This window comes from Stegodyphus dumicola, chromosome 2 (assembly GCF_044657685.1).
Source record: "Stegodyphus dumicola isolate Sdum_Otavi_A_Nest chromosome 2, ASM4465768v1".
Lineage (NCBI taxonomy): Eukaryota > Metazoa > Arthropoda > Arachnida > Araneae > Eresidae > Stegodyphus > Stegodyphus dumicola.
The window spans coordinates 254,543,216-254,566,658 of record NC_140769.1 but is presented as its reverse complement, the minus strand read 5'-3'; the positions used below and the strand labels follow the sequence as shown (position 1 = coordinate 254,566,658).

The 23,443-nt window shown below is 30.3% G+C and overlaps 1 protein-coding gene across 4 annotated transcripts in view; it reads left to right on the top strand.

Annotated features, from left to right (window-relative positions):
• The window catches only part of Rcd5 (microspherule protein Rcd5), a 66,655-nt gene extending 47,664 nt beyond the window's left edge, over positions 1–18,991 (top strand). For 3 of the 4 annotated variants that reach the window (XM_085812061.1, XM_085812059.1, XM_085812060.1), the window contains exons 8-15: positions 191–326; positions 593–631; positions 2,854–2,929; positions 3,205–3,233; positions 3,613–3,705; positions 9,592–9,674; positions 13,916–14,131; positions 18,709–18,991. In XM_085812061.1, the coding sequence (XP_085668187.1) occupies positions 191–326; positions 593–631; positions 2,854–2,929; positions 3,205–3,233; positions 3,613–3,705; positions 9,592–9,674; positions 13,916–14,131; positions 18,709–18,783 (747 nt within the window). In that variant the 3' untranslated portion in view covers positions 18,784–18,991. The remainder of the gene's footprint in view (positions 1–190; positions 327–592; positions 632–2,853; positions 2,930–3,204; positions 3,234–3,612; positions 3,706–9,591; positions 9,675–13,915; positions 14,132–18,708) is intronic. The other variant, XM_085812062.1, reaches the window with a different exon arrangement.
• Positions 18,992–23,443: the final 4,452 nt, after the last annotated feature.

Sequence of the window (23,443 nt, the reverse complement as noted above, 5' to 3'; positions counted from 1 at the left end):
TAGACATAGGAATAAATCTTCTGAGCTGAGTATAAGAAGCAGAAAAAGTGTGAAAAGTTGTTATTGATGTTGTGATGACTGTCTTAAGCAAATCAAACTTTAATATTTTTCCTTGGTTAAGGTACTGTACTATATTTGTTTAATTTTATTTTTGATATTTTATTTATTTATTTATTTATTTTTTCCACAGACAGAAGGTAACCTTGAAGTATTCCAAAATCTGCTCGATTCTAATGCATCAGTATTTTTACCATCAAGAACAGGAAAAGCATTATATGAGCATTGGACTCTCATGAAGCAATATTATCTTCTCGGTGATCAAGCAGGTGAATGTTTAGCATAAGTTTTTCATTTATACTTAACTTATTTTATGCAGTATATTGTTCTTTTGAAAAAATATAAATTGCAAGTCTGTCTTGATTTAGCTTTTATTTCATCTGAATATATGCTGCACTTTTTATATCAAAAGATTCATTTAGAAATTATGTAGTATAATGGTCATGTATTTCTTATTCAGCTTATTTGTAATGTATCTTCTTGATCCATTTTGTTTTTTTCTATTTCATAACCAAATTTTGTTTTATTCGTGTAGTCCAAGCTGGCATGCAAAATAGTAGTCATATTTTAGAAGGTAATAAAAATTTGTCTTCTTATTAATATACAGTTAAAAAATAATTGTCATATTTATAAAACATAAAAAATTAGCTGCATAATGCATATCTTAAGTAAAATATTACCTTTACATTAGATTTAATATGTAATCTTAATTCATTGTACTTTTTACTGAAATAAGAATTTCCAGTGTAAATTGCAGTCACCTACCTAATATTTTATTAATGTAAATTGCAGTCACTTACCTAATATTTTATTAATCGATTGTTGTTCAAAATGCAGCCCATACAGTTACAGAGAACCGTTAAAACACAGTTTCAAAGATATTGTCACAAAAGAGAAGTGTTGCAAAATTCATACCAGACAAGTCATATGAATGCACCAGAAACTGATATGTATCAAAGGAAATGTGACCCCAAACTTTCCAAAAGGATGCATAAGAAACGTGGATGTTGATAGTTTTCCACGATTCAAAGATCATGCTGCAATCATTCCTTAGTAGTATCACATATTGTATCCTGGAATAAGTGAGCACCCTAGCACCCAGGATACATCAGCCTTTCTTAGTCTCAGGTTCTTGTATGTTTGTCCTTAAATGGTAATGGTAATACAGTCAAATACCGAAAATCCACCAACTCCTAAAATCCGTGTTGCCTCTCAATATATAAACATTCAGTTTATAGGTTCTGGAAACCACAACATTGAGTACGAAATATCGAAGAAAAAATACTTACCGAATAATAATGAGTCATAATGGAAATACCAAATTTATTGACATCATGATAAAAGTTTTTTCACCTCGAATCTGCATCAAGGTAAAAATGCAGACGATTAATTCAACTCTTCTTTCAAGTTCACGATTCACATTGTTGTATTTTCTAAGCTTTGTTATTTCACGAGATTATTTGGTGCTGCCTTCTTTTTTTATCTGGATATTTTATGGATAAATTAAGAATATTTTAAATTTCAGCCCTTTTTAATATGATTACAGATAAGAAATGCACTCATGATTTTACTGCTTGCAACGTTGAAAAACGTAAACATGTTACATTGACAGTAATGCAAAAAGTGGAAATTCTGCAAAAAATGGAAGCAGGTGCTACTCCTCGGTTTATAGCAGAAACGTATGGAATTGCGACACAATTGTGTATGATATATGGAAAAATAAAGATAAGCTGTTGAAATTTTACAGCAACAGTGATTCGAACACCGGAATCCGAAACTGGAAATCTTTGCATGAGGCAAAATTGGCAAACCTTGATGCTGTGTACATATAATAATACAATTAATAATATAATCAATTTATATATGTAATAATAATTTAATGCATATAATAAGTTGTTGCAATAATGTATATAATAATTTAATTAAATGTATCTAATATGCCTTATTTATTTTGCACTTTTAGTCTGAATATTATGATTTATCTTTTTTGTCCTGAAATCCGCAAAATCCTAAAATTTGCACAACCTCTGGTCCCAAGCTCTGCACATTTCTGGACTTTTACTGTAGTGATAATTTTTGCCAATAGAAAACAACCTCCCACTATACAGCTTCGCTCTTAGCATGTACAGAAATTACCATGCATAAAGGTGCCATAGCCTCATAAAGTTAGCATGAAACATGCAAATGTCCATCGCCAAAGTAGCAAAAGCATCCAACCCACTTATAAGCTTTTCCTACTTAGGTGGCATAATCAGCATGCTCGTAGGCTGAGTTGAAATGGAACTGGTAGTAATATTTCATTAAAAGTAAGTGACTAGAGGAGCATCTGCAGCAAAAGCTAATGTATGATATTGTGTGCCACACAATAATTGAAATATGTAGGTGCTGTGCATCTAAAACTGTGTGTTATGTATGGCTAGTTTCCAGATGCTGATGCTGCATTCAAGCTCTATGAACATCTCTCCAGTGCTTATTGTATTGTGTGATCTTCTGAATCTTTTTATAGTTTTGCTAATTAATGGCTGTTCCTTTCATGCTAGTGGAATGCGCACATCTGATTCTGGCAATCGCAATACTTACTAAATGCATACATGATCAATGACTTGGTAGCATGACCTAATGCAGTATGGTGCAGTGTAATATAATGGTTAGAAAATCTAGAGAAAGTTTCCCCTGAAGATATTTATAATATTTTTTTTAAAAATTAATTCTTGAATTTGCTTCTTTTTCTATGTGTGCATATTTGTGTCATCCAAATTTTTTACTGCTTAATATTTATTGTGATATCCTGTACAGTTCCAGGAAATTTCCATACAGAACATCATATAAATTTCCATAATAAAGAGGAATCATTAGATTATTCAGATACATCGTAAGTATGTTTTTGTTATCAATCTGTGAAATTTACATTTTCTCGTTTCTCTTTTCCAACTGATGTTTTGTAAAAATATTGTGCAATATTTTATAAAAAGAATGTCTTATTCATTTTCAGGGAATTAAATTAAAAATGTATATTTTTAATTTTAATAGCATGAATGAAGTGCTTACATTATCAAAAGTTGAAATTCATTTTAATTGCAATTATTTAAAATGCTTAACATTTGTCATTCTGATATTAATTTGCTTTTTTGTTTGTTTGTTTATTAGAGAACCAAAGGAACCTCTACTTGAAGAAGGTTGGTGGATCTCTTTTATGTTGTTCAGTTTTAAAATTTAGGATGTATTTTTGCATAAAAAAAATTAACTAACAATCTATAAACAAATTATTACAGATTAAAATATGTAAATTGATAATTATACAAGAAGTAATTAGTAGTTCTGGAGCTTCAGTAAGGGCAACTGGTAATTGTAGATGTGCATGTATTGGTAATTTTGGCATAATTATTCTGTTTTACTGCATTTAATAACTATATTGCTTTGTTTCATTTTGCATCTCTTAAGTGAAAGTTAATAGTACATCTGGCATGATTCTAAAAAATTATTATTTGTGTAAAGTGTAATTGCAAATTGTTTTATGTAAACTTTTAATTTTTAATAAACTGTTTATTGCTCTAGAAATTGCTGATGCAGATAGAAGAGTTCTGCAAGAAATAAAACAATTAGAAAATGAACTTCCGAAGTGGCAAGTCGTAGTTGACTGTATAACTGGTGAGTGTAATTCATTAATTGAATGTGTTTTATTGAAATTATGTGATTAAATATGAAAGATATATTTTTTGTTTAATAATTAATTATATATAATTTTTAACCCTTCGGCCGTTGCAAGATTAAGCAATTCTTTCTTCCCAAATCTGTGGGATATCTGTCAGTCATAAATTTGTAATGCAAGTCATGTTTGTTTGCACTGAAATGTGAGCTGAGCTCATTGGTGACCATCAAAAGGTTAGCTTAATTTAGGTGCCATGAAAATTTTCCTATAAAAAATTGCTACCTTCTAGTGCATAAAAAGTTCATTTATATGGAACTTGAATTATCTGGATTGTTTTTTCTCCTTTCTGTGGTAAGTAAATTTTAACGTGTTAATTTGCTAATAGTTATTGATTTGAATTTAACATGTAAAATGAGAAAGACAACGTAAAAAGATTTTAATAATACTTTTTAAGAAGTTCTCAGGGGAGCCTGTAACCCCTAGAGGATGCGTCTCCAGGTGATGGATACGGAACGCCTACAGTGGTTCCCACTGGGTGATAGAAAGGCTATAAAATATCTTCTGCAAAATGACAGGTTCGCCTCTCCCCCCCCCCCCCCCGCTCCTATGGTAAATGGGGCAGCTGATGCGTTGTGCTCTGCAATCTAGGTTCATGTTGACAAATTTATTGAGTACTAAACACTTTCAAGGACTGAAAATATCCCTTAATTGTCAGTGACATTATAATTGCTACCCTCACTGTCTTGGTACACAGCTTTCTCCAGCATATATCTTTGATTGTCCTGCCATATTGGCCGGAGTCTTCGGAATTGATTTTGTCTCTCTAAAGTGCCAGCTCCTATGTTCTTTGAAGATCATCGACATCGACAAGGCTGTTTTAGATACTTTAGACCTACTTCACTTTTCTGCACTTTCTTTTGGGCAAGACAACAGCAACAAGAAGTTTTAAATTGTTGTTTTTATATATGCTTTATTGGAAAGATCAATCCAAACATATAAAACAGTTCAAGTATCACACAAGAACAATGATGTATATAATGGGAAAAAAAATGAAACACATTTAAAGTAAGAATCAGAATAAATGAATTCGAGAACAAAAGTAAAAAGTTAAAAATTTAAATAACAAGGAAAGGAACATAAGATATGTAGTCTTTGCAAGGAGTTCATGAAAGCTCTGGCATTCCAGTATAGTTTGCTTATCTCCCCATGTTTCTGAGACTATCTAGTTCACGACATATAAGAATATGCTCTGCATTCATGATATCCGAATTGCAAACTTGGCATATACTAGATGGAAGGATGCCAATTTTATTAAGATGATGTGCTGTGCAATCGTGGCCTGTTTGCAGTCTGAAGTTTGCTACAGCCTCTTTTTGGGGTTTTTGACAAAACTTTTTCCATGTGTCTTGAATGTTAGCCCAGGATTTGCCTGTTGATTTTGTTGCGTGGTTAGATTTAAGAGTATCCATTAATTTCTCAAAAATATACTTTTTAAGTGAATCTGGAGAAAGTGCTTTGCTATCTTGTGGCTCAAATGTTCCTCTCTTGGCTGGTTTTAAATTAATTCTTATGAATGTGTGCAACATGTAGATTGATCATTGTTCAGCTAATATGTAGCCTCAAAATGTAAGGAAAAAGAAATTACAAATTTATGTAGGCCAATTAGCCAGAGTTTAATCTTTAGATCACTATTTTCCTATAAAAATTGCTACTTTTCTTAAAGCAAACTAAGTAAATGTTATGGTATGTTAAGTCTCTCTCCACATTAGGCATTTTTGTCTTGCAGAATGTAATGTAATTATTGTTTTCAGTTACCTATTGAGCACTGAATTATTTTTCGTCTGATTTTATATGCTTGAAGTGGGGTATGTTTCCCCTTGATATAAAGTGCAATATATAATGTACACACATATATGGATATATAAAATAAAAAATATATAAAGCAAAACTTTAATTTTCAACAGTTCTTTAACTACACATTTTAATTTGGGTATTTCTCAATTAATCCATATTGCACGACTTTTACATAATGCCAGTGTCACAGATGGTTTTGAGAATTGAAACTCAGTGAGCTAATAATAATTTTAGAGCGCTATTAATTAACTGATTAACTGATATCAAAACTAATGCATTTTGAATTAAGACACTTCGCACTTACTTTCTGCTTCTCTTGCTGACTAGCCTGCTGTATGTGCTCTCTTCACAATAATACTTTTTAAATGCAGCAAGACCAATGTCGTTCTTAAGAAACAAGCTGTATTGCACGAATGTACTTATGAGGGCTAAAAAATGTGTATCAACTAAAAGGAAATATTAAAATACAGACATAGTTCAAACTTATTCAGTTATCCATTAACATCTGTCGGGAATGTTCTCCAAATAATCACATGTATCTATGCATATATACACCCACATATTTGCTTATACATATACATAAGTATAATTTCAATGCATTAAAAATTCAATCCTTCCAAGCAACAAAAAGAAAATTTGAAGTTCCAAGCAACAAAATCTGAACAAAAAAAAGCTCAAATCGAGAAATTTGATTTGGAATTTATTTGAATGACTAAATTAGTTTTTAACTTGGTTATTTAGATTTTAATCTCTATAATATATATATATATTAATAAAAGAAATTCAAATATACTTCGTAGGACAGAATTTTTTTTTTTAAACTATGCAAGATTAAAAAAAGTAATGAGACAAAAACTTGAATAAAAATTAGAAAATAATTACACTAAATTTTAAAAATTCTCTTTAAATTAAATAATGATAATAAATTGATTTGAGTGCAGTGTTCTTTAGGAGAATGGGCTCTGCAGTTCAATTAATTTTTATTAACTGACATTAATCTAACGAATGTTTTGGCAATTTGCAGGTGCTGCGTGTGTTTATATATATATATATATATATATATATATATATAAATTGTAGAAAGCTCGCCTAAAAGTTACCAAGAGCTGCTGCTCCAAAATTGCTTGATATATATATATATATATATATATATATACACACACACACAAATTATGCCCACAGCAGTCCATATGCAGCCTATATTTTTGCAATTTTTTGTTTTTTTATTTTAATAAGTATATTTTGTTCTAAATGTTAATATTAAAATTTCTGAATAAATGTAAAAGTAATTTTACTCTGATCACATTCAGCTTTATTGCATTGAATTAATACATTGCTTAATTTTATTGTTCATCTTGCCTGGATCTTTTTTAATTTAAGAATTCCAAAAATGCAAATATCATGTCATTAACACATTTTTATAATTGCAAGTATGTGTTTATAACTAAATATTTCAAAAATAAAAGCCATACAAGAGCTTTTTTAGAAATGGTATATTTCACTTCTGCATGTTGTTAGCATAAATATGTTTATATGCTTGAGAAGTTATTTTATTTTAGTTGAAGCAGAAATTCATTGCATATTTAGAAAATTTAAAAAGTTTTTCATTTCTTAATTTTTTGAAAACAGTTGAAATAACTTTTGTTGAAAAAATGTGATAAAAATGAAAAGAAATTTCTTTTACTTACATTAAAATAAGCATGTATTTATTTGGCTTTCAAATTACTGATAGCTCAGTTATCAGGATTTTCTAAATATACAAAAGGAGTATGGTCCCAGTTAGTCCTAATATTTGGAGTTCTGCTGTAGACAGCTATAACTATAGACTGTTCTGCTGTAAATGTTTGAATGATATTTAATAACAAGAAATTTTTTGCACCACTACTGCAGATTTATCAGTACATTTTCTAATAATAAACATCCTTTATACAGGTTTTTTTTTTTAATATTGGTTCTATAATAATTTAATTCTAGTTTTAAATGTGCTGTTTCTTTAAATATTGTTTTAGAGCTATTAACTTAATTTCATGAATGTTTTGTAAAAGAGATTTGAGAAATATTCATGTGCTGCTGGCCAAAAGCTTAATCTCTTATAATTTTTGTAACGAAATACTTCAAGAGTGGCTTCTGTAGAGTTAAACACATTTGTTTTAAGTTTTCCTTCTCTTGAAATAAAATTTAAAGATGTGTTTCGTATTGTTATAATATTGTTCTCGTTCCTTAGTTTTCATGAAAGTCTCTTCAAAATATATGGTAAATAAATGGAAAGAAATTTAAAAAAATTTTCTGTTAGTAATACAGCGAAATAAACAGCTGTAAATAGCTCACAGGAAATGTAGAGATAAAGCAAACTCTCCTTAACACATGAGAAATATTTATATCACTTGTAGAAATAAACTCTAAAATGCAGTTCATGATTCAGTGAATTAACTCTTCACTAGTCTCTACTAGTCTTTGAAGTACTGTTACTGGTTGTTAGATTCATATTAATACACTGAATACTGATCATTAGATTCATGTTCATATAATGTTGCTCGGCTTTCTGGAAACTTGAAAACTGCTGCTATGTCTTCAAAAATACGTTTTATGAAAATTTCCTAAAAGTTACCAGGCTTGCAAGAAATCTCAAAACAGTGCCAATGACTGAAAAAGTTGTCAAAAGACCTGTCAGAGAGTTTCTGCCTGTATCTGAGTTTATAATTGAGCTATTTTCATTATTTAATAGTTGATCGATTTAGAGTCTATCTTTCATTTAATATGAATATCTACAATTTTATATGAGAAAACGCATGCAAATAAATTTGCCACAAATTCAATAACAGAAATAATGAGGCAGTTCATTCACTGCAGTTTGTTATCTCAAAATTTTTTAAAGCTTTTACTTGAAAGATTATTCATTTTTAGGAAACGGAAAAAAAAAAAAAGTTTTGTTATGTTAGGATTGAATAAATACCAAATCCACTGGATTGGAGAAAATAGTTTGATGTTTTATTCAAAATTCCTACAAACAAAGGAGAAATGACATAGTTGTTAAAGCTGATTTGTCAATCACTATCCTGTATAATTTGCTGAATAATAACCAGTGTTTCTGTTTTGTAACTGTTTATCCTACTCGTGTATGCTTGTAATAATCCTTTTTGTGTTTGTCACATTGACAATCCTTTGTACATGAGACTTTAATTAGGTTCCTCTCTCTCTCTTTAAAAATTTTGCACATTGAAATATATTATTATGATTGAATCATGGTTTCTTTTCTTCACCACTGTCTATTTACCTCATCCAGTAATCAATGGATAAGATCACTAAATACTGATAGTTCTTTTGTAGACTCAACTTCTGTTGATTAAACAGGCTGACTGCATGGAGATTTCAGTGTTTTTCCCATGTCTAGTCTAAATCTGAGCCAGTTTTTATTAGTTTTTCGTAAATGAATCTGTTTCATAACTGTTTATCCTACTCGTGTATGTTTCCCTGTATAGCTTTCTGTTTTGGTTATCCCTCAACCATTTAGTTTGCTAAGATGTAATCATATTTTTTGTTAAAATTATGTAAATTTATCCAAAATTAAAAATTCTGCAATGTCAGCATCATTCATGGTTACATCACCCATTGAAAATTTATTTTGATGTGTTTCCTAGAGTACTTTTTTCAATTAATATTTAGTTTCTTTTGAAATTACAGAGTGGCTGTAAATTTAAGTTTCCCTTGTAAACCTGCTTCATAATAAAAGTTATGTTTCATAAAAAATTCAAGAAATGCATTATCATGAAGAAAGTCAGACAAAAAGAAAACAAAATATTTCTTGTTTGCTAAACTAGGTCCTCCCTCTTTTTATTATTATTAAGGAAAAGTTTTTATAAAATTCGGTAAATTTGCGTCATACCTTTCATTGCTAATTTTTATCTGAAAAACACTTTTAAATTGTGTTGCATTATTTTATATTTATAATTTTATTTTTCTGGTTTAAAATCAGAAATCTCCAACTGATTAGAAAGTATTAATAGCTTTGAATTTTATCTTTGAACATTTAGGTGTAAGTCTACCTGATTTTGATAATAAGACGCTGGCAGTTTTAAGAGGTCGAATTGTGAGATACCTGATACAGTCTAGAGAGGTATGTTCAAATATCCTATTTTTTATGGTGAATAATTTCTAAATTAACCATGAAATTCAGTAGAACCTCTGTTAACTGAATGGCATTCAATTTAAAAAAATCATTGGGAAAGGAAAGCAGATTTAGAAAGGTTTCTCCCTTTCTAAATCTGCTTTTCTAATAAATGATAATTGCAAATTCTCTTAACAATGATTGATTTGGGTTCGTTCTTATTATATTATAGATTGAGGTTATTTTATGGCCTTCCTGTTGTGTATTACAATAAAAAATGTGATTTACGTGTGTTAAAAATGAAAGCAATTCTAATATTCAGACTCCCAACTAACAATGAATTCATAATTTTGAAGGATAAAAAGTGGGAAGACATCATCTCTCAAGTTGACAGTTTGAAATGGATAAATACAGGAAACAGCAAGCCAAGTTTTCAGATTTTGAAAGATGAAGAAATTATATGCACCATGAATCCGAGAATAATAAAAATTTCACTGATGAGAACAATGTTGATGATGATGATGAAATAGAAACAGACAATGGAAAAATTGGCCTTGTTGAAGCCATAAGCAAATCTTTTAAATCTTTAGATCTGATGTTTGTCATGTAGATCCTTTATTAGTAGAAATATGGTATGATCATGTATGGCTGATAATAGAGTTATAAAACTATCACAAAAAAGGGTAATAAATATTTTTCAAAAAGAAATTGCATAAAAATGCATGTAAGAAAGTTAACAAAATGCACACAAAAAAATTTTGGTGGAGTTTGTTTATCAACCAGTTCTGTGTAGAAAGTCTACTTCCTTTCCCTTAAGCATATAGACAGCATGTGCTTTGCCATAATCAAATAATCTTCTCTGACTGAGGAAAATTTTATTTACGTATAAAAGAGTTTGTTAAAATGTTAATTGTTTTTAGAATTAGAATAACAAATAAACCTTGTTAAAAGAAAAATTAACATGATTTAATTTTTTTTTTTTTTTTCTGTTTTCAATTATCTGATCAGCTTATGGTCCCATTTACCTCATGTAATCAAGGCTGTACTGTGATTCATCATAAAACTATCAATAAATAGTATGAGCTGAGGAATTGCTAAATAAAAAAATTAAAGTGGAAGAGGTACTTACGTATTAACGCAACCAGGCCAAAATTCACATAAATTGCGAAATTTGGCGACCCTACTTACAGCAACCCTATGTGTTATACGTAGTTTTGTAAAAAGAGCATGTGGAGATTCACAACATTTTCCTCCATTTTCATGCAAATTTTTGTAATTTATGAGAAAATAGCAGTGTACATGGATAAAGTGAAGAGTGTGCGCAATGCCATTTTTGTGCAATTCTGGGATGTTTTTTTAAGTAAAAATAAGTCGAGGTGTACATGGTTATGGCGAATATGGTTTTTAATCAGTGCTAAAAGCAATAGCCAAAAAATTTTCGACGAAAAAATAATTCTGCAGCTTATTCAAATTCGAAACTGGAAGGGTTTAATTGCTATTTCATATTTTAAAAGAAAATAATATAAAAAACTATTAAAAATTATCTGTAATTAATAAATGTACATTTCCTTTCTATTCATACTTTTTTACTCAAACTTACAAATAGCGTCAAAACTTATGAATAGTATCAACCTGGTTGCGATAATATGTAAGTACCGTGGAAGATTTTGAATGCTTTTTATTCAAAACTGCTTAAGCTGTGGGAAGAACATCCTCAAAAACGTTTAATCTTTTCTTGATGAATAAAAATCGCTTGCCTACATTCCTTAACTTCCCATATACAGATATTTAGCAAATAATAAATTACTTATGAATTATTCTAAGATTGCTTGAATATTTAATCTTTTAAAATTTTTCTTCATATTTTTTGCTTAGTGACGCAAAAAAAATACAGCCAGTATTCTTATTAGCACTCAGAGTGAGTATATGCATCTGGAAATTTAACTTAAGTCCTTGAAAAAGATTTATTGAAAAGATTAAAAAAGATTTATTAACTTTAATCCTTGAAAAAGATTTATTGTTATTTATTTATAGCTCTTAACTTTTTATAAGTAAATGTTTTTATTTTATTTTGATTACTAAATGGTATTATTTAATTTGATAATCAAGTTCAAACTCTATCTTTGTAGAAGTAACAGGTGTCTGGGGTAGGAATAAAACTGAGTAGATAGAAATTTCTCCTGGATTTGTTTTGTCATCCTTTCAAATTTCAACTCCAATTTATGCTTGCTCAAAAGTGGCAGAAGAATAAATAATGACTTGTATCCAAGATGTAGGTATCAAATGAAAAATGTGAAATCATTTACACATTTACTGGCAGTGTAGTGGATATCTTTACATGAGAATTAGTAAGCAGAATTATATTGTACAGAAGAACTTCTGGATCATATTCATCTTTTATGTAGATCATTTTAGATTTGAAATTTCTGCTCACAAAACATTGCTGAGTGCTTGCCTGTACAAGACAAGTACTGGGGTACTGAACAATGGGGAAAATCACTTGCATGATACTGTATGCTCATTCCGTAGACCTTTTTTGTTCCCATTAAATGTATCTGAGATATTCTTGGTAAATTTGTAGCTCAGAAGACATCGTCATGTCCAACTGTACAGAATGTCTTTACAAGAAGAAGGAGATGATATCTCAACAATATGAGCAATCTTGTGAAGGAGAGAATGCCAAACCAATGTGAAGTATACAGGGTGAATCTGAACAAGTGGGCAAAACTTAAGGGGTTGACAGAATGCAGCTATACAAGCAATATTCGTCATACATAGAATGCATGGCCGGAATGCAAACTGTGAGCCACTAGGTGGCATTGTAAATGGTATAAAAAGGGGTCAGTCCTTGCACCCAAAGGCATTTTCTACCATGGATTGCCTAAAGGATGGCTGGTTATAGGAACCACGAAATTTCCAGGGCAGTAGATTAGTCAAGATGATCCCATAGCTTGACCACTGAGATCACCGGATCTCTCGTGTTTGTCTTTTTTCCTGTGGAGCCATATGAAAAGCCTAATCTACAAGTACCCCTTTGTATACAATGCGGATTTAGTTGCCGGCAGTACTTGGGAAATGCCTGTTGCCTTTGCAAATATGCATCAGACCCTATTGCGCAGATGTGAAGCCTGCATTACAGCTGTGCAAGATCTTTTGAGCAATTTCTTTGAGCATATACATTCTAAAAATACATTCTGACCATACAGTCTATGACAAATATTGCTCCTATAGATGCCTTCTGTCACCACCAAAAGTTTTGCACTCTTGTTCAAATTCACCCTGTATAGAGTTTGAAAAGCCTACACTACCAACTGATATTATTAAGTTTGTTGCTATTCATATGGAAGGTTGGTTTTTCTAACATTATTTTGCTCTAAGGGATTTCTTCTCCCTGGTCTAAAATTTTCTTCAGTTATATCTATCTATCTATATATATATATATATTCTTATACTATGGATTTGGTATGGCTTATTTTTAGGAATCATGTTCAACAATTAACTATTTCATAAAACCTTACTGTTGAAGCAGTATGGAATGTGATCTTAATCAGTTTATTCAATACATATAGCCTGTTGTTCATTTCATGCTCAACATAGGCTATGTCTCCGACAAATTCTTTTAGCGAAACACATAAGCTGACAGAATGCTAAAAAAGCTCTGATCTTCCTAAATAAGCTTTCTGTTTTTTGTAACTTGTTAAAAAATTTATATTTTGAAAAACTGATTCATTAAATATATACCTGTTATTAAAATCATACAATATTCTGTTAATTGATGATTTTAACTGTCAATTTGCAAATTTATTTAAAAATAAATAAATAAAAGTATCAACGTATAATTTATCTATATTATTATTATTGTTATGAAGTACAATGGCTGGTCACTCATTTATATTTAAGGTGATATGTTCATGCCTATCCCAAAAAATAGATATAATATATCTATTTTTGGTATATATAGAGATATTTTTCATTGGGTGATGCTATCCTAAAAACGAGAGACTTCCACTAGACCTTTTGAAATATGTAAAAACTTTTGTTTAATCAGTTATGCTTGGATGTTTTGTTTTATCTACTTTTAAAGTTGCTTTTATTTCTTAAATCCATTGCTTGTTGTTACTTTTTTACTGAATAATGCAAAATTAAATAACAATAAACTAATAGTAAAATAATTTTTATGTTGAAAATTCTGCAGATATGTTTCTTTAATTAAATCGTAGCTTGCTCAGTTAAGTTCATTTTTCATGTAGGTAACACTTGGTCGTTCAGCAAAGGATAACAATGTTGACATTGATCTGTCACTAGAAGGTCCGGCTCTGAAAATTTCTCGCAGGCAAGGAATAATAAAGATGGATAACAATTCTGAATTTTTTGTCATAAATGAAGGTAAAAAACCGATTTTTGTGGACGGAAAACCTGTGATAAATGGAAACAAATGTAAGCTGAGTAATAATACTGTCATAGAGGTAAGTACTATTCGATACTTTCAGAGATTTATTGATGATTGACATTTACTACCATGTAAATACACACTTTTATTTATGATGTTTAACACCTGGCAAAAATACCTTAATGTGTATATTTACTTCCAAACACTAGATTTTTCAATGCGTGAAATAGTGCGATTTCTTAATTTGAAATAAAGTACAAAGTCCGTAATTCAGACTCGTCGGGACTTCGGCAATTCCAGATTAAGGGTTTTTTCGGATTGTAGATAATCAATTTAAATATGGTAAAATGGCATGCAGAAATTATACAATTAAAAATATGAAACCATAATTTATAAAATAAAGAGCTATTATGATCTAAAGGGTATCAAAATTTACAAAAAAAAAAAAAAAAAAAGCTTAATATTTATTTGTTTACTTTATTAAACATTTCCAATGAAAGTTGCTTCGTTTTTTGTGCTAAATGTGCGTGCGTAAACATTAAACGCGCATGCGTAAAGCATACCAAAAAAAAGTTTGTGGCTTTGAGGTCCGGATTATAGATCATTGATAATGGATGTCCGGATTATAGACTTTGTACTGTGCAACAAAAATTGATAAAATCTTGACTTTATTTGGCAGATTTATTTTTTGTATTTCCTGTCCTTCAAAAAAAAAAAAAAAAAAAATTGCCTCTCCTCTCTCTCTCTCTCTTTTTTTTTTTTTTTTAATTCTACATCTCAAATTATGTCTAAATGTTAAATTTTGTAAAATTTGGTGCAAAATTTACGGAGAAATTCAAACATTTATCCTGCCGCATTTTCTCCAGTTTGCTCCAAGAATAATTCACTTGGTGAACTTCTTAATACATGGCAACCTATTTTCTTTCCATTTTTACATTGTGCATGAGTTAAAAAAAAAGTGACATTGTTCCTACTTCCAAATAATTTAATAGATAAGGGATAAACAATGGTGATACAAGATGAAAAGTATGAGAGATTTAAATTTTTTTATATGCCATGTCCATAGCTTGCAGCTGTTGATTATAAAACTTTAAATACTAGATCCGTAAATCCTGTCTGTTGATTAACTAAGATTATAGAATGGTCTCTTGCTTCAAACTTCTGTCAGCTTTTGTGGTTAAAAGGGTTTCATAATTGGTTATGTTTTACTTTTCTGTGTTAAAGGCCTACAGAAATATGTTGACTTCATTTCTGAATTGCATCCTCCACATTATTTTAATTGTAGACTTTTGGTAATAAACAGACTGTTTTTGTGATTTTAGAAATTTCTTTACCAGTTATTCAGCTTGAACTGCAATTTTTGTACGCCGAATTTTTCATGATTTTCGCATATGTGTTATTTACCAAGCTTTATGGTAAATTTTAGTTTTAAAATACTTATATTATTTTAAATAAAATATTTGAATTTATGTGCAATTTGGTTTCTAACAATGTTTGGTTTTATTCTATCATTTATTACATTTTGTTTAATATTCTGTTTATTTATTGTGTATATTTGCTTACTCCAATTTGGAGCCACTTGTGTTTATTCCATCAGGGTTGCCACGCTACCTGGAAAACTGGAAAAGTCAAAGAATTCGAAAATTGACCAAAAAATTCAGAGAATTTATATATTTTAGTCAAAATCTGGAAAAGTCAGGGAATTTCATACAGCAATCCTGCCAAAAAAAGCGAGTTTTGCGCGGATGTTGGAAGTGATCATTTTCTTGTGTATCGCGTGAGTATCATTCGGGCAGTTGGCATAGAGCCAATTTTCGCAGCGGCAATTAGATTGTTTTTAGAAAGGCAAAGCAAGTTTCCTGTAACGTTGAGAATCGCATTCGCATGTTCAAGGCATGTTGAACTAAACAAAATACTTATTCTTGTATAAAACGAAATCGGTTTAATCCTAGTATACGTCACGTTTAAAAAACTTTTCCTTTTTCAAGAGCCAGTTCCATTAGTTACAAAATCCAAATACTAAGGAGTCATTTGTAACCATAATCTCACTTGGACTAATCGTATTAAAAGTGTTAAAAATAAAGCCATTGGAATTATGAACAGATTTCTTCCAGTCATTGGAAAATTTTCTAGCCTTAGTCTAAGAACCAAGAGACATATTTACACTAATTGCATCTGTCCAATTCTTTGTTATGCATCTCCTGCTTGGAATACTGCTTCTCCAAATCAACTACGTCAACTTCAAGTGGTACAGAATAAATTTTTTCATGTTATCACTGATGCTGACTATCTCATCCGAAATGAACTTCTTCATAGAGATCTTAAGCTTGAAACCATCACTGAATTTATTAAATGAACAAATGAGAAATTCTTCTCTAATGAATTCTCTGTTCAATGTGACTTTGTGAACTATTCTCATGTCTTTAAATGTGAAATACTCAATGAAGACAGCAACATAAGACTACTAGCAGCTCGCACTATCATGGGATTAGGCCACTGCTTCTTATCTTGCTCCTCAGTTGGTGACTGTAATTACATTGTATCTGATGTAGACTGTGCTGTACTCTAAGTTGTTTGGAATTAATCGTGTGATGTTGTACTGGCTGTTGTATTGTTTTTCTGTGTATGAGTTGTATTTGTGTAGTTTTTTTTAGTATTGAACTTTTGTTGTTGTTGTATAGTATTTTGAACCATGTATTGCATTTGTCATTTCACTGAATTGTCATGGATCCTTTCAGATTTTTCTTCATCTTGTCAAGTTTTATTCACCTGCCAGATGCCTTTGCCTTTTTCTTTTTGATACCCCTCTCCCTTTCCCCTGTTCTCTCTTCTAAGATGTTATCCATATCCAGATTTCACTATGTCATGTGCCCTAGGGCTTGATTTAAGGAACCGGCAACATTGCATCTGCAATAGCTCGGTACCATGGAGGTTAGAATCAAAGAATATGTATTGTTAAGAAGGAAAACTTCACAACAAGAGTGGCTCTTCCAACGTAGAGGGAAACAGCTGCGAATGCGTGAAATATCTCATCAAAGCATGAATTTCGAAGGTCATGTTATCAAGAGTTCATAAAATAAATGCCGTTTAAAATTTCTTTAAACTTTAAAGGAAGAGAAAAATATTTTTTGGCGCAAGTAAGTTAATTAATGGATTAGTTATTTTAAGCCCCCCCCTAAAAAAAAAACTACGAAAATCCGTTTTTAAATTATTGAGAAAAATCAAAGAAGAAATGTTTTGTCAAAGAACGTTTAGGCCTCCAGGTTCCATCGGCAAATCCCTTGGCAGAATTCCCCTCTGCTTTCTAGCGGCATAATAGCATTATGTCAATGGAACCTTTTCTTCTTTACATTGACTTCCAAATTTCAGGAAATTTTCTCTGGCATAATCCTGAAATTAATTCTAGCAGTATGATGACATACCATCACGAAATTTAACGCACATATTTTTTGTTTATGTATGCTGCGAAAAAAAATATAACATACCTGAACTTAATTTTAAAAATATCATTAAGTAGATTTCTTTCTTTCGTTTAGCTGCAAAATGTTTGTAAAAAAAGCCTTCTTTTATTCCAGATTGGGCAAAATCTAATCTCAGTCTTCAGTGGAGAACACAACTCCTATTATAATTATAATAGTAATGCTTTGGGGATATAAGTCATATGCAATTGGCAAATTTTTTTGTTTTCAAGTAATACCATAATTAATTTACCGCTTAGCACAGCCAACGTGCATTACGCGGATAGACTGAAATTTTCTTAAAACACCTGGAAATGTCAGGAAATTTCATTTGCCTGTTTGAATGGCAAACCTGTTCCACATATGATGTTTGTAGATGTTTTAATTCTGAATCAATTGGCTTTTAAACTATGAGCAGAAGCCCTCCCATCAGGTACTAGCTATTATTTTTGTCAGCAAGTTGTCAACATCTAGAGATTTCTTGCCAATCTAGTAACATTCTGGAAGTTTTTGTAAGGGACATTTTTATGACAAGAAATGTTATTAAGTCACTGTGTGTGAGTGAGTTTAGCTAGTTCAGATCAGAACTGTGCTGCTATGTTTTTTTTTTTTTTTTATGGTTACTGCTTTAGACTTAGCTGTGCAAGTAATTTTGGTGATATTTATTCCTCACCTATAAAGAATAATTTATTTTACTTCTTGAGCTATTTATAGATGTTTACTTTGCTGCAAGTTTATATTTTATTTAAATTTCAAATCCTCCTTTTTATCTGGCCTATTTGTATGAACATTATAATGCAGCTAACTGATATTTTTCTAAATATCTATACCATTAAGGTAATTCCAAAAAGATGTTTATGTACATTGCTTCCAGAAGAGTTTTACTTTTATAAAGAATGTGCATTGCCTCTCCAGTTTGGTATTACTGAGCAATAAGTAATATTGCCTGGACAGAAATTCTATAATGCCACAGTAGGTCTTATAGAAGCCATAGTCAAATTTAGAGCAGAACTGATGCAGATAACTCTGGCATGTTTTCATGAAATTAAGTAATTCTGTCCATTCCATGATAGTCATAGTGCCTCTCAGTATTTAATTCATTCACTGCATAACATTTTATTAAAATATTCATGTCTTTTCCTCATCTGTATTATAATTTGCACTTTTTGGAAATAATGATTATATTTCTTTTCAGATTACGATGTTGCGTTTTATATTCATCATAAATCAAGAAGCTATTGCTGCTCTGAAAACAAAAAATAGCTGTTAACTCTGTGCTGCAAATCAAATTCTGAGAACTTTAAAATCAGTGGAAAAGTGAATGTCACATAAAACTTGAATTAACATTGCATATTAGAAGAAAAATGTGTAACTAAATCATATTTTACATACTCATTCACCATATTTTTGTATATGAATGTGCATTTTATAAACATCTGATGTATAATAAAAATCTGAATTTTCATCCTTTTAAAAAATACTGTATGGGAATTATCATTTCACAAAATGATACTGAATGTATATTTCAAGTTATAGCAGAAAAAACAATGAGAACCTGATATTCAATTGAATTAATATATTTGAAAACAGTTTCATGGTCAATATATATTGATTTATTCTTGGTTACAAGAAAGGGCATTTTTATTGGAGGTATTCATGCTTTCAGCTAAAAAGATAATATTATGTAAAATGATTATAAAGAAAATCATGTAAAATGAATCTTATACATTTTTCAAAAAAATTGTTTATAAAATAAAGCATATCCCTGTCTCCTATATATTAATGTTCAAATTAAGAAATATTTTTTCTGAAGGTAGCAAAATTTAACCTACATGAAGTTCTATGTGACCTATGTTGCTATTACAATATAATAACTTTATACTAGAATATTTCCAAGATAGTGTTTATGCGATGCAGAGTTTAACAAAGCTTGTATTGAACAAATGAAACGAAACTAAAATTAATGGAAAGACTTAATTTTTGAGAGGGGGGACATGCAGTGTGTCTTATCAAGAACATTTATTTGTATTATAATTAAAGCAATGAAAATTAAATAAAAACATTTGACTGTTAAAAGTATAATCAGTTTTGCTGTGAAACAGGTATTGAAAGTAATATTTAAAAGCATTTTAAATAATTTAATGTAAAATTTAGTTTGTTCTTATCGTAAAAGTTAATTTTCAATCGTATGGTTAGACAAAAAAAAAAAAAATTGCTTTACCTGCTACATTTTTGCTAGGGTTCATAAATGGTATGATTAATATATATAAGCATTAAATATAAAAAAATAAATACTTATATATTTTTTGTGATCATGAATAAAAATATGAATTAAGTGCCATTTGTAATAAACAAAGTCGGGTGTGTTAAATTTGCACATAATTCAATCTGTTGACAAAATATCAAATTGAATAACCAAAATCACATACATAAAATTATGTTCACATAGTTCTTAAAAAGAGTTCAGCAGACTTTATCAGTTGGAACTTAAATGACATTCTTTCTCATTTTTCTCTTTCTCCTCTGTTTACCATTCATAATGGATTTATCTGTGGTTCAATGCAGTATAGTATATGTTCTAGTTGTAATTTTACCTGTGGCTGTGGTTATTTTATTTTTATGAATGGCTGTCCACATACAGAAGAATGTTATTGCATCGTGTCTAGCCATTTCCATTGCTTCTGTAATTTAAAGGCTATTGTAACAATCATAGCTAAGCTGTTTCTTCTTCACAATAATGACAGCCAAATTTGGATTTTTTTTTATTTGCCTCACAACATGAGAACATTTACTGTACAAATACATAAGACTCCAACCTGCAGCAGAACTTGTCAGTAGTCAACTCACGAACGACATTTTTACAACTTTGAAAATGTGCTCATAACGAATGTTGTAATTAACCATTCATTAATTTTTAATTAATCATTAATTGTAATCAATTTTGTTACATTTAAAATCTATATAATACATATAAAACTGAATAATTAAAAATATGCCTTGTAAATTATGTGCACATTTAATTAGAAATTTTCATTTAACTCCTCAAACCCCATGTATACCACTAAATCTACTGTTATATGAAAAAAGCAAGTATTTTAAATCACTACTAATCATAGAAAAATCAGAATCCATAAATCATGTATCTGTATTCTGGATTTGATTTCCGCAGGGAAATAAAATTTAAATAACCAAGAGTAATACATATAAGTATTAAAAAAATGCTTATAATTTATGAATGCAAAGATTAATATGTAGCATGCTTAGTAAGCTTAAGTTCTGATTTTGAGAATGTTTTTTTATAACATAATTCTTCATTTGCCTGCATACTTATTTTTTCAATCAAAACTGCTTCAAGAGTTTTAGGACCTAAATTTGGCCGAAATTCCGTCCGATTTTTTTAACAATAGAAAAAATTCTTTCGCAAGCTGCGTTTGAATGAGGTATTATTAAGACAGCATGCATTATAGTAGGCAATACTTTGTATTTAATACACCCATTCATATTTTTTAATTTGGCAATTTCTCCTCATGCTATATCAATACGCAAATCTACAATTTCTTTCAAATCATCTACTTGATACATGGAAAATTCAATTTCCACTTAAGATATTTTTTATCAATAATGGATGGAAAAGTATTCATCAAGTAAAGAACAGATGAAAGTGAAACTTCAGTCTTTAAGTTGATGTCAGCAACTTCAGTATGTTTTAGAAATGGATCACTTAGTGGAAATTTATCTATTATATATGAACATGCAGTTACAAAAAAAACTCGCACAGAATTGAAAAATGATTTTACTTCACTTTCATTCAATTTGGCATTTTTTAAATACAGTCTTGTTTCCGCACCAATCACTAAATTTTCATTTTCTTTTTGTTTACTATACTTCTGAAATGGAAAAGATGTTAGAGTAAAATCTTCCTTTTCTGTAGAAATTACTGTTGGTTTTACGATCTAACAAACAAATCCATTAAAAGTTTCACAAGTTCTCTTCTTAATTTATGTATATAAGTAGCTTGTTGTTGCAAATTAATATTTACAGTTATAAACAAAGGCAAAGTATTTTTCAAAAATATCAAGTATAATTTGGTGGTAGGTGATTTAACATTTTTTTAATGTTCTGCAATCTCTTTCCTTCATTCTCACTGTTATCTGCTTGATCTCCAAAAAAATTTATGACAGCATCCCACTGTTCCAAAATTCTTGTTATAGATTCTAAAAGAGACAACCATCTCTTACTGCAGTATTTCAAAATTTTATGAGATTTTGCATTCTGTCCCAAAATTTGTTGAGCAACTTTGAAGCTATGCTTCCGTTTTGAACTTTTCTCCAAATAAAAATATATATCTATTAACAATATTTCGATTTTTGAGCCAATTAATTTTTCAGTGGCCTTTTTTGCAGCTATATGCGAGAGGTGGCAAGGACAACCTTGTATGCTTAGACTTGGTTGATGCATTTTGATAAACCTTTAAACTTTCCAATCATATTACTAGGATTATCTGAAAAAAAATGATAAGCAATTTTTCCATTCTAAACCTTTGCTTTTAAAGTTTTCATTTATACAATTAAAAATATCTTCTCCGGTATTATTCGTGCACTCTAAAATAGAAATCAATGACGTAATTATCACTTCCTTTTCTTTACTGTAATATGTTATAATCAATGGATACAATTTGTTGTCATTGTTATCATTATTTCCATCAGTACTTGAAGAAAATGATGTATAGCACACTGATTTTATAATATTGGCAACAGTACTTTCTGCAAGCGTTTTCACAATAGCGGCAGTCTTGGTATGACCGCAGCTAAATTTTTTTGCTATGGCAAAATCCAGAAACATTGCTTTGAAAAGCTCTTTGGAATGATCCGAAACAGAAAGCGGTAGATTGCATTGAATTAAAAATCGAACAAAATAGCATTCGGCTTCTATATGACCTGTTTCGTCATCTTTTATTAAGAAATTCATTATTTCTTTAGATTTTACAGTGCCAAGTTCTATATGCTTTTGAGAAAAAACATGCCGTTTACAGTCATCTTTTCTGCCATGTGCAACTGAGAAGTCTTTGTTGCATACACTGCAGTGTGCATGATTCACAGAAATTTCGGATGCTTTAATGGATGGAAATTCTGAAGAATATGAAACTTTAAATTTCTGCTTGGATAATTATGGCTTTTTCGTTCGAGGTAGCATTATTTAAAAAAAATTCCACCTGAATCCCAGCTCACAAGACACACGCTAAGCTCTCGCCGTAATCCAAACAATGGAGCCGAAGGCAAGCTAAACAAGCAACGGAAACGAAACTGGGAGACAGGATCTAGGATTGTATCTTTTCTTCTGGCATCAACTTCTAAGAATTCTAACCAGTAATTAAACATTTTACCAAAGGCCATTAGTAATCATAATAAAATAAGAGGTGTATTGAAAACTGCAACACACACGAAGGCAAAATCGATATCATGAGATAAACTCAGTAAACAGTAATTTTTAAATGCAATTAGATGGCATGTCAGTAGCAGTGAAGAGGCAAGTATCATTTATGGCAGCAGCAGTCGAGATGAAAGAGAGGTATCAGTGAGTGAAAGTGCTCGAGTGAGCTATGGGATTGGCGGTGCAAAATAAGTCTTAAGTTTCATAAAATTGCTGAATAAAACGTAAAATAAGACTGTAGAAGTTCAAAAAGGCGAATCTGAAGAGATAATAATGTCTTTATTCTTCAGAAACACAATTTGGGTACAGTACAATTGATTAATTAAACATGCTAGAAAATTTATTTCCTTAAAGTTGCAGAGTAAAAACCACGTGATGCGAAGCGGCCAGTAGTAAGTGAAGGAGTCATAAGACTGCAAACTAAAATTTTTTCAAGACACAATACAGATGTTGCGGGGTAACTACTGTCATTAATGGTTGGAGTTACTGATTTACGGTTG